This window comes from Nesoenas mayeri, assembly GCF_963082525.1.
Source record: "Nesoenas mayeri genome assembly, chromosome: 2".
In the NCBI taxonomy this organism is placed as follows: Eukaryota; Metazoa; Chordata; class Aves; order Columbiformes; family Columbidae; genus Nesoenas; species Nesoenas mayeri.
In genome coordinates this window covers 26781690-26794324 of record NC_137543.1, presented here as the reverse complement: position 1 = coordinate 26794324, position 12635 = coordinate 26781690, and the positions used below count along the sequence as shown (strand labels likewise).

The window sequence follows — 12635 nt, the reverse complement described above, 5'->3', positions numbered from 1 at the left end:
CTGGGAACTTAAAGCACACATAACAGTAAACAAAGCAAATATGGTACAAAACCTGTTGCTATTTTCACAGCATTTGTGGAGCAAAGCTGCATAAATGTAGAAAGATGTATACTGCCTCACACCTTTCCTTCGCTCCCAGCAAATTACGCACAGCAGCACAAACAGCAGCAGTGAGAAGGAAATGCTGTGCAGGAGAGCTGCCCTGTTTGCTGCTGCGCTACACGTGGATGTTTGGGTACATAAGAGAGATGAATAAAAAGCGCTAAGATTACTTTTCCTCATGCCCCCTCCAGAGCCTCAGCAGCTCACAGGGAATCGAACAAGGAGATTCCCTCTTCACTATCCTCCTTCCTCCTGGCACAGTCCATGCCAGTTTGAAAAGGTTGCTGCTGTTGTTGCCTGTCCCACCTGGGGACAGTCTTCATGAAGCCAGTGCCAGTTTGGTCTGCTAGCGACAAGGTTGCCCCCGCTCCTCACAGAAAAGGCGGTGCTGCTGTCGGATACCGGAGCACTTGCTGAACGAGAGGCACTCCAGGCAAATTTTGGCTGGTGGCAGGAGAGATGGCTGAAAGCCAGCTGACAGAGAAGAGCAATATCAGTCTCTATGCCTGGGGAATCCTCTGAAAACACGTCTCAAACAAACAGCAACTGCTAATGGCACAGCGGCAAACAAGGCACGAGCAATCCTGAGCTCACAGAGGAGAGAAAAAGGCAAACGGCTGAACTGAAGTGATCAATGTGAACTTGAACCGTGGCACAGGGCAAACATGTGGCGTGCCGTATGGAAACTCAGAACAAAACAGAAAGCTTGGAACAAAATGAAATTAAAAATCTGCTTTTATATCAAATTACTCCACTAAACATCTAACTGAAAACTGTGTTGAAGTTGATACGACTTTGTGACATGTTGTTCCTTGAAGAGTGCCATTTTCAATCCAAGAAAAAAGGTATTAAAAAAGTTTCAATCTGGTTACCTTCTCTCCAGCAAAGCTAGAAAACATTACATCATGAGCTAAAAAGTAACACCACACCCTTAGTCAGCAAGAGACAGCTATTCAGCCAGCATCCACTGTAAGATTTTCAAGAATCCATAGATACGGAACATATGGAAAGGAAGGACAGCAATCAGTCCAGGTATGGACTTAGAACTTTAAATGGGTTTGATAAATTAAGTTTTTAAAGACAGGCCCCATGCAGCCTTCCTTTGCCCACTGTTTCTAGATATAACCTATCTGGGAAACGGCGGTCAAACATCCCTCTCCAAGATGGATGAGCCCTCTGTCTCTGTTCTCATACAAACGAGAATGACCCTCCCATAAGCTACACAGTCCTGGAGCATGACAGCATTCCGTATTCCAGAGAGTCTTCAACTAAATGGCCTCACACTAAAGTAAAAGTACCTAAGTATGAAGTACCTAAAAGTACTCCTTGCAAAAGTACCTATGTTGCCAGATCTAGGGCTTATTTAATGAACAGATTCTAAGAAAAAATGGAAAGTCTTCCTATATAATTTCCAATAAGCACCTGAATGAAATCAAATCATGAAGAATTAGATGAAGGATGTGGAGCACCTCTCCTATGAGGAAGGGCTGAGAGATCTGGGATTGCATACCCAGGAGAAGAGAAGGCTCAGGGGAGACCTCATCAGTGTGTGTAAATATCTGAAGGGAGGGTGCAAAGAGGACAGAGCCAGGTCTTAGTGGTGCCCAGTGAGAGGACCACAGGCAATGGGCACACACTGAACATATGAGAAAAATTTTTACTTGGAGGGTGGTCAAACACAGGAACAGGTTGTTCAGGGAGGTTGTGAAGTTCCCTTCCTTGGAGATATTGAAAAGCCATCTGGACAGGGTCCTGGGCAACTGGCTCTAGGTGGCCCTGCTTGAGCAGGGGTTTGGACCAGATGACCTTCAGAGGTCCCTGCCAACCTCAGCCATTCTGTGATTCTGTGATAAACAGATGAATTATCATCACTCACAAAAAACCATAGAAGAAGAAAAAAATCAAGAAGTAATGGCAAAAAAGTTGAAAGATTTCCATATTAATCATGGCAAGAAAAGTTCTTGCCATAATTTGACAATATTTGTCAATAATACACCTGTTTGTCCTATAATACACCTAAAGGCATAATGATACTAGAGGGATAACTTCACTAAGCTCAGCTACCAGGCTTAAAGTTAGACCAAAATGCTTACACCTAAAACTCAAACATGCCTGCAACACTGAGGTGTTAAACCATATATCCATAAATTTTGACCTCCCCTCTCTCACATTTATTAAGTTTACTGGTGAGATCAGAGAATTAATTTCCATTGGCAAATTCTATGGCTACATCAGTGAATGACCAGAGTGGGAGCTGGAACAGCCATAATCAGAGTAAAAGGCAGTAGATAGTCTATTTTAGTTCTTGCTCTCTGTCCTCTAAGTAATACTAGAGTCACAGAAACAGCTTCTAGGTTATGCAGTTTATTTGCCTGCAGGTGTGATATTCTTCCCTATGATAATTTTTAACACTTGCTTTTGCCAAGTTAAGAGCAATGCATCACATCAAAGGAAAATGAGCTTATTACAAACCCTCTCAGACACTGTATTTTGCAGTACCCAATGGATCACAGTACTGCATCGTATCACAAACATGGAAGGTGCCAAATTGTTCAGACAACATGATAGCCTAAAAACAGAGAGTTAGCTATATAACAGCTATATAACAGGATCCCTCTGAGTGCTGGGCCCCGATACGAATCTTCTTGACACTTGCTACAGCGCAGTGTCCTCTCCCCTGCTCAGTCACAGCTGATCGGTCCTGGCATCTCACAGGTGTGAGACATCCAACCACGGTGCCACACAGTGATAATGTGCAAGAAGGAGCCCAAGTTATGAAAGAGCAGGAGGTAATTTTGTGAGTCTCGGGCGCAGCTTTACACCTCCCTGGTCCTCCAGCAGCCCAGCCTGCTCTGTAGGGATCCTGATGGAGATCACTGCTTTCTTTCACCCTGTGGAAGACCTTAAAAAATTACCCCAACTGTGGCCACCTGAAGGTGTTCACAAAGGGAATAAAAGCAACCCTAAAGGAAGCAGATTAAAAATAAGTGACCACAATGAAAAACATGCAGAGAAAATGCCAGAAAGCTGATTCTGACTTAAACATTGGCTTTCCAAACATCCAGTTACACTGGACGAGCTGTCCCAAAGATGAGCTGCAGACCTCCCGCTTCTTATCAAACCCATCTTGGTGAAATACTTGTGGTGCCATCTTCTGCTAGGTACTAGTTTCCTCGCAAGGTTCTCTGCATAAAACCTAAATCACACAAAAGCAGAGAGCCCACCTATTTAAACATCTGTCCTGGTGGGCTATCTGCCATCAGCCTATCTGCTTCCCATCCATAAAGTTACTCAGAGGTTTTCAGCCACGTTTCTATGTATGTCAGAGAATTAACCAAGGAAGCCAGTCACGTTAACTGTCCAGGACTAGGAAATATGGAGCATTCCATGGGTATTTAAAAGAAATAAAATATAAAATAACCCCTTATTTCAACTTTAAATGCAGGAAAGACCATTAAAACACTTATGTTAAAATAGTAAGGCAGCACTGAAAAAATTAAGAGATGATAAAAATAAGATTGTTCACATATCCTAGCTCTTTAACCATGAGAAAGTACATCATAAACAGGCTTTTTTTCCCAGACACTTGCCATTGTTCTGCATATTTAAACACAGATGTGGGTGCTTAGCAACTGTAAAACAAAGTCATTTACTTAAATAACTGATAATAGATTAAGGTACTTCATTTTATATACATACATTTAAAATATTGTGTCTGTTTTATAACACTATTTAACACATAGACATAATCCTGATATATGGATTCCAAAAATAATACCTTCGCATTTAAGCAAATAAATAGGGATTTGTGTCTGCAATGTACATACCTGTGTATGTGTTCATGTATGTGCATGTGTGTACTTTGTATACAAATAACCTACATTTACAATGGTAAGAACAGAAAAAAAATAGAAAAAAGTATTAAAATGTTAAAAATGTTCCATTAATGTGAGAATGAATGTCATTATACAATGTAAAGGTCTGTGTCATTCAGTGTATCAAAAATTCTTACAAAGTTGTAAAAGTATTTTGCCAGAAATGCCCATATTTTACACTGGAAACAAAGAGGAAAATCAGGAAAGTTCAAACAGTTAGAAACATCATGTAGCACTGCAGTATTTCACTAGCATTTCCAAACACAGAACATGGACTCGTTTCAAGTTATTTGAAACCCTGGCTGGAAAAAAGGTTTCGCTGAATGAACTAGTCAACAGTATACAAAAAATGTTTTCCTAGAGCATGCATTACTTTGTACCACTCACAAGCAACATGAACTTTTTGAAGAAGAATAATACATTTTGTTAAACAAGCTGCTCTGGCTTCAAAAAAAAGGAGATTTTTTGTTAAGCACACAAACTTTTCTTCAGATCTCTTACCTATTTGTTTCCTGTATTGGTCAACAGGAGTCCTTGCTGTAGAGGCATCTTTTCTACCCATTGTTTTCAATCCAAAAATCACTGTCAGTATCAGAAAAAAAAAAAAAAAAAAAAAAGCATTATTCTTAAATAATTTACTAAGGAAATCAATGATTTCTAACATCAGAAAAAAAAAAAAACAAAAAACACAAAAAACAACAAACTGTAATAAGTAACATTTACATGATTATACACAAAGACATCAGCCTTCCCAGAGTACAATGAAACACCGGAGTTAATCATCACTATCCTGCAGACTATTAGATAAATTCTAAATATACCTTTCTCCCCATTGCACGGGTTATTAACATTACAGAAAAAAGTAACTAAACCGATGCACTGTAATTCAGCATTTGCTACTTCTGATTTACTTTCCTATTTCTTTTTTCTTTAGTAAACCAGGGAGTGAATGTAGCATTGTGAGCTGCTTGTATTGTTGGCAAACACATTTACATGATGCCAGAGCACCTGAAGCAGGACAGGGCATGTCTGCATCCACAGGTGTAATTGCCCAGGAAACACCCCTGCAGACACAGCCCTCCAGCCAACCCGAGCAAAAGAGAGGAACAAGATCCCCAAACCACAGCAACCCCATGCTCTCCTACTTTCCTGCCATGGGCTTTAGAGATCTGCAAATGAAAAGAACGTGGAGCATAATGGTGAGAGCTGGGGCTGCACCCATTTTACACCTCTCAGTACTGAGAGTTTAAATCCCCTTCAGTGCATTAAGGTAACAACCATCGTGACCCTCAAACGGGCTCCTCGTGTTGCCCAGCACAGGCAGGTGACACTAGGATTGCACAGAGAACTACACCATCATTCATCCAAAGATGCTCTTTTTGGTACTTTGGTGCTGCCACACCATCCATGTAACTGAACAAGCATCATCTGAGTAGTATTTTAGCCAACTCCCAATATACCTATTTAACATGCAAAACCTTACGGTCTCATATCCATCCCATTGCAGGGCTGTCACTCAAAAGATGCAGTAAGACTTTACAAATACGCTCTTTTCACCTTTTTTTCCATAGTCAAAAAATACCTGGCTTTTATAGTCACACTTGCTGCTCAAAACACTGGTTTTCAACCATTTTGGATGGGCTGAAGACATCACTCATCACAGCAACGATAAGCCCCACTGTTTGACCATCTTTATGACACAAGCATCCCAGCATCAACCCCTGTGGTCCCCAGAGGACTGACCTCTTCCACAAGTGTCAGATTTACCGCTGGAGCACAGAAGACACGCAATAGCCAACAGTTGTCTTTTCCCAGCCAGCCCTGGTGAGCACAGTGCCATGGGCAAACTTCGGTTGAAACATCCTGGGTAGCCACGAACCATCTGCAGATGGTGCACGTATGGCCTTGGAGCATCTGCAAGAGCTTTACTCTTCTCTCCCCCTTGCTCGCAAGGCACACTCTCTGGGAAGCGCAGCCTTGAAGGCACCATGATGCCAAACCATGGGCACAAAAACATACCAAGGCACTTCTGAATGGGCATCACAACATTAAACATCCACCATTATTTCCTTCATAACATGGTTTGAAGTATAGCTGCAGGAATCACGCCATCAGTGATTCGTGCATTTGTAACTCAGTGTCTTATTTATTTATTTATCTATTCCATAAGAATTATTGGCATTTAATGCCAGGTAGCAAAACTGGAATAAACACAGATGGAACCAAGCTCCTTAATTTAAAGTGTGGGACACAGGACGTAAAATGAACTTTGATTCTTCAAAACCAGCAAGCTTTTTAAAAGGTATTCAGGAGTAGTGATATGGTATAAAAAATACCATTTGTTTTATTCCGAACAGAAAACTCAATTATAGCTTTTTATTTTGTTTTAATGCAGAGAATACTCCCATTTTACGTAAAACACATAAGCAGTGAATTGTAATCCAGTTTGTCTGGTTGGCTGATTTTTAGCCTTCTGTTATGCTGTCCAGCTATTTTCTCAACTGAGTTAGATTTCTCACATAACATTCACATCCTAGTACCAAGAGTGGAAAATAAAAGTAACATCTGAACTTTCAAATAGTTGAGGAGATAACATACATTTTATACTGCAAACCTACTTCTTGGCTTTTTTATGCCACTGTTAAGAGACTGTTTTGACTTGCCTTTTGCAATTTCAATAGCCTACTAATGTTTTGTAACAAAACATCAGCTGTGAAAGATGTTTGCAGTCCTAGCAGTGCCAATAAAACACAAGAAGAAAACACAGACAAAAATTATTTCCCGACTTGATCCAAGCCACAGAGACTCTCGCGTTTGCCCATGTGGCTCAGAGTCACTGACTCCCACATCTAGAACCTCGACTCCTCTTTGTTCTTCAAAAGGATGCCGTAATCATCATTCATTTCCACCGCTTTGATGGTTAGATAGCAAACGCCCGGGAAACCCATGGAGACATTAGCGCATACAGCCGCAATGTCTAATAAGACAGCTATTTGCGTAAAAGATCAGCCACAATTTAAAATGTGTTGTGATAGATGTGGAAGGGGAATAACAGATCTATATTAGCATGTACGAAACCAAGATTGTTTTCACAATTTAATTCCTTGGGGACTGTGGCTCATCACCTTCTCTTGTAAAGAATCCTGCATTCCCTGAGGAAGCAACTTGCCACGAGCCAGAGTTAAACTAAAATATGGATTAATAAGATATAATATTTATTATTTATGAACCAGGCTGTAGGAGTGGTTTCCAATGTAACTTTCTGATCAGATTTCCACACAGGAAGAGCCTGGAACCTTTATGAGTCACAAAAATGATTTGAAAAGTGCCTTTTCCCTATTTAAAATAGCAGTGGTCATTCTAAAATTGGTCACCTTTACAGTAAATGTAATTTGCACTCGAGTCCTTCCCAGCTGTCTCTGGCAACTCTGTGGCCCCCGATATCAGCCAGAGGAGGCTCTGGTGCTTCCTTCATGTCCTTGGGGAACCAAAGGGCCAGGCAGTGCAAGGTGTTGCCTGCAACCCATCCTGCCTTTGGGTTCTTGGAATGTTAATGACAACAGAACCACTAAGACAACACATAAAGGAGCTCATCACTGCTCTTTTTACAGGCTACTAAAATGCTTCAAGACTACTTACAGCTCATTTGAAGGCAAAGTGAGCCCTCCTCAACTTTCAAGCTTTTACAAAAGACAGTTTCAAGAAAATGAAGTGAAGCAAGGCCTAATGGAATGATTTTTTCGTTTATTGCGATTCCAGGGATACTTCAAGGTCAAAAGAAGTCTTTGTGGTACCCTTCACTGTTGTTTCACCCTCTTTCTCTTGCCTTCTAGTAGTTCACCTTTGAAGGCTTACACCTTCAGAAGAATGCATTGTTTTCCTTTTCCTCCTCTTTTATTCATAAGCAGTGATCAATAATAATTAATACACACTATAAATCGCCTGTTAACACCTCCAACTGTCAATAGCATTTTGTGAGAGAAAAACAGTTCTGAATGTCTATTCAAGGTCTGGCCACAGGAGTGTTTATATTTCCACCCACTATTCTTGATGCATACATGGCTTGTATCAACAGAAAAAAAAAAATAAAGCAATTACTTTAATGAAACAGAAACATACCACGAAGGACTTTAGAAATACTAATAAAAAATATGTACAAGGGACTATATAGCAAAAGATTGTACTTTGTGCATCTATGGTGCAATACAAATAATTTAAAATAGTGATAAGGATTAAAGTGTGAACTAGTGAACGCTCAAAGACCTGCGTATGTGCATGTGTGCAAACATTCTTAGAGGTGATATCTGATAGTATGTCTGTATTCTTCAATGAAAAGCTGGTTTAATATTAATAGATGTCAAGTTAAAGAAATAAAAATAACCAATGAAATGACTGGTTTTGTAGCTGAGCTGTAGCTAGTCAGTTGAGAGAAAAGCAAGTTAAAAATTCAGGATAGAAAAGAACCACTGCAGAATGTAGAAGTACTGGACCAGATCTTCAGCTGTTATTGAAAATGCAAGTGAATACACAGTGAATATCTGCATATATGCGGAAATATCTTGTCCTTAATTGCAAATTGATAACTTAAAAATCCCTTTTTTTTTTTTTCTTTATTCTTGAATCCAATGCCGGTTGATAATTTGAACTCATAAATTATATTTTATATGATTCAATGATTACTGATATCTATGAAAAAAATGGTGTTTTACCAGTCAATTCCGTAGCTCACAGCTTAATAAATAATGGATATTAAAACCCTTACAAGTTGCAAGAACACAAAGATAGCCTTTTATCCTCCTTGGGTAAAGTCCAAGCAGCACATGGGATCCTCTGTGAAGATCATATTATTCCAAAGAACTGGTAGCACTGCATTTCAAGCAGGAGGCTGCCTGCATGTAGGTATTTTGGAAATCATTACTGTTGGTTACTTTAATTGGCTTTTTTTGGTGTACTGCCGAATACAGTAACTAAGGTCTGTCTGTACAGCAGTGGAAGAAATGCAGTGGAAGAAACTTGTAGACAAAATTGCAAGAATAATGCAGTTGAATACTTTAGCAAGTATACTTAGGCAAGAGAAAGAATTTAAAAGCCTTTACTACTACTACTTAAAAAACCACATACAAACAAAGAAAAAAAATGAAAAAAATCTGTTCATGTCCTATTGATAAGTGTTACAGCAGTCTTCACCATTCCTCTGGGAAGTCTCTTTCAAAGGATGAGATCATTATTTCAAAGGAAATAGTACCTGTCCATGATGCTTCTTGCAGAATGTACCTCTACTTTCTTTGGGCATTCATTTCATTTTGGTTTAATAAAAAGCATTTAACATTTCTTCACTTAACCTTGAAAGCAGAAGAGGTGATTTAAATTCTCCAACTGGGAGTTTTCCCAAATTTAACTGAAAATATTGCTAAAATAATATACTATACAAGCACAAAAAAACCCCACTGTACCATATTCCAAGATTAATACCACCTAGGAACTACAACTTTTATTCTGGCATATATCAGGCTGTTCCATAGCTTCATGTAAGGAGCAGGAAAAAACCACACATTGTTACTTCCAGTAAGTCCCCTTGGCACTCCAGGGAAAGGAGCAGCTCTGATGTTTGTTAATTATACAACACCTACAGAAGACATGAAATTGGCTCCAAATTTATTTAACAAAAATAGTTTAGAAGTAATAGCCCATACGAATACTCAACATATTCTCCAGGCTGTTTCAAAATCCTGAGTCAATACATTACAAAAAACAAATTTCATCAACAACCCAGATTAGTTTCACCTAATTTGATGCAGGTAAGTGAGACACTCAGGTTATGCAGGAGGCCACCTCTGCTCCCTGTACACTGAATGAAGAAAGAGATGCAATGGTGAGGAATCCAAATCACCTCCAGCAACCTTGCTGTCATGCTATACTCCTAAACCTACCTTAAGTACCTAAAATTTGGTGAGATTATTTGAGCCCAAATATTTGTACTTGCTCCTCTAGCAAAACGTCTGCTTACTTTTGCCAGATTTAAAATGTTTTTAAATATCTGAAGAGTTGAAAAGCTTATCATTCAATGTATTCATTACAAGAAAAAAGTGAAAATTTCAAGGATTGCAAAACTCAAGATTTTTTAAAAAATATTTCATTCTTATGCAAAATTATTTGGTTTTTAAGCAAAAATATGCTGTTAAAAATGTCAAAGGTTCCTTCCATTCCCAGCAGAGTATAGTTTGTCAGAGATTCTATGCGAAGAAGAATCAAAATGTCCTAGGCCAAAACTCACTTATAAAAACACTACTTGTACAGAAGATATCTGTTTAGCAATTGGTATATTATTTGTTATAAAAAAAACAGTGTGACATTTTGCAGGAGAATATTCCTATTTGTAGCAATTCTATGCACCTTAAATTTACTTTTCATTATTAGGATTTGTTATTTGTCTTCAGAACACAATTTCCCTACTCACTTCAGAGCCAAGAAGGGCTATACCATCTGTGAAACATATATTCATTTTAATACGAAGACAGATCTTCATCTGAACAAATTTAAAATTCCAAACGTTCAGAGATGAACTTTTTTCCTTCTTTTTTATGAATACATGGTGTGTCAAGAAAATATCCTTAAAGAAGTTCAAGAAGGAAAAAAAGGATACATGTAGTTTAATTCTGCCTTGCCAGACAGTTCAAAATGTAGTATTTCCCAGAGGAAAGAGTAATCTCTGCTAAAGGGAATGTTACACAGTAAATTACATCATATGCATTATCTCAGAAGAACATTCTTCAAAATAACAGAATCTGTTTAAACTTATTTTTGGGGCGAGAGACCACAGTAGAAATCAGAGGTAAAAAGAGTGGGAAGAGAACGGGCACCCAGACCAGCCCAATGCCAAGAGGCACAACCACCAAGGATGGATTTGGCCTCTGTGGGAGCGACCACAGGAGCTGTGCAGCCCATTGGGAGCTCTGGGGCTGAGCAAGGAGGACATCACCACCAACACCACCACCACCTGCGCACAGTGTAAACAAAGCATATGCCCTCCTCCTCGTGAGTTAAAAGTTCATCGAGCCAAGAGCAACGATGAGAAACAATTATTTGCTCCATCTCGGTAACTGAAGTGGCAGCAGTGAACATTCTGCGGTTCAGTTAAATCCAGGCAGTTTTATTCCCTCTTTGATCCCCACCACGCACCCCTTCAGCACTCATTTCCTTTGATGAAGTAGGGAATAATTTGAATAACAGGTATAAAGCTAGAGGTCATAGACCTTTAATTTCAAAATCAGCTAAGTCTGCCTAAGCACTTCACTTCTAATATGTTATGAAGTTACAGTTCTTGAATTTAACAAAGTGCCACGTGGTTTCATTGAGGTTTTATTCCAAAATGTCAGAAACTTTGTTTTGCCCTGCTGGGTGTTACAGCGGGGGAAGAGCCACTTCTTTCCTTCTTTAAATGAGAAAGTAACCTCTCTACTCCCCCCTCTCTTTAATTTTGGAAAGTGACAAACATTCCATTTCTTCTAGATGTTATTACTTTCCCGGGACTGCCACAAGTCCTTGCTTGCTATAAGCCTGGGTGCTTTATTTATACACACTTGTTAATTCCTCATTTGTAGATTTTAAGGGTAGGCTCATTTTTGATGGAAATGAAATTCTGATTTCTTCCTGAAGTGATAAATTTTTAGGGAGTAATCATACTTCCCTTTGCCACATTCATACTAAACGACAGTTCACAACCGTCCAGAGGACAGAAAGTCTCTTTCATGATGTTTTTAGTATCGCATATGGGATATGACTCTCAGTGAGAACAAATCTTGTAACTCCTGAAGTTATTCACACACTACAGCATTTTAGTACAATAAGTAATTCCATATTGAGAATTTTTATTGTTTCTAATGTGCCTTTTTTTTTTTTTCATTTGGATTATCTTGGACAACTAAAACGACTACATTTCTGAGTGAATTATTTAAAAATTGGAATAGTTTATTTGAAGAAATATATCAAAACAAGACAATTTGAAACTGATAGAATTTTTCCTTTCCTCCCACCTTGTTTGCAAAAACATGTTTTTGAAGTATATTAGGCTAAGTTTCAGCTTTTTTCCCTACTAATTCTAATATTGATATCCCATATATTTTGATTCCATTTTCATTGACTTTTGTCTATCACTTGAGAAGAAAAGCAGCTCTCAGCAAATAGTCTCTTCCCACTTGACAATCAACCTAGTAACTGAATGCCAAAATAAACCAGCCACAAATAAGCCATACAGACACAAAGCTGGGAGGCAGGCAAGTGTGACTTTCTGTTACGTATTTCGCTGTAGTATAATACTGTATCCTATCACACATGACTTCAAGTCATAATAATTGCTAAAAGTGGTCACCACATTTATAGCCTAATGACTGCCTCACTTCTTACCTTAAGCAAGCACACACAAGTTGAAAGAAGGCTACAAACGACAGCAGCAAATAACACTTCAGTACAAGTAGACCTAATCGTAACACTTCAGCAAAACTGAATTATTATTTCCATTACTAAACCTAGTCTTAGAAAGGACTTAAAAGGTAATCTTTCGATCCAGCATTCAGAATGAATGTGGGTCTTTTTTTTTTATTTTCTCTGAAACTACTGCCGCTCAATAAGTATTAAATAGACTGATGTATGAATGAAGAA

At 38.8% G+C, this 12635-nt stretch overlaps 1 protein-coding gene across 1 annotated transcript in view; it reads right to left on the bottom strand.

Annotated features, from left to right (window-relative positions):
• Positions 1-4555, bottom strand: part of TRIQK (triple QxxK/R motif containing) — a gene marked incomplete at its 3' end in the record, with an annotated part of 41373 nt that extends 36818 nt beyond the window's left edge. Inside the window, exon 1 of the mRNA XM_080340259.1 lies at positions 4479-4555. Within this exon, the coding sequence (XP_080196385.1) occupies positions 4479-4539 (61 nt within the window). The 5' untranslated portion in view covers positions 4540-4555. The remainder of the gene's footprint in view (positions 1-4478) is intronic.
• Positions 4556-12635: the final 8080 nt, after the last annotated feature.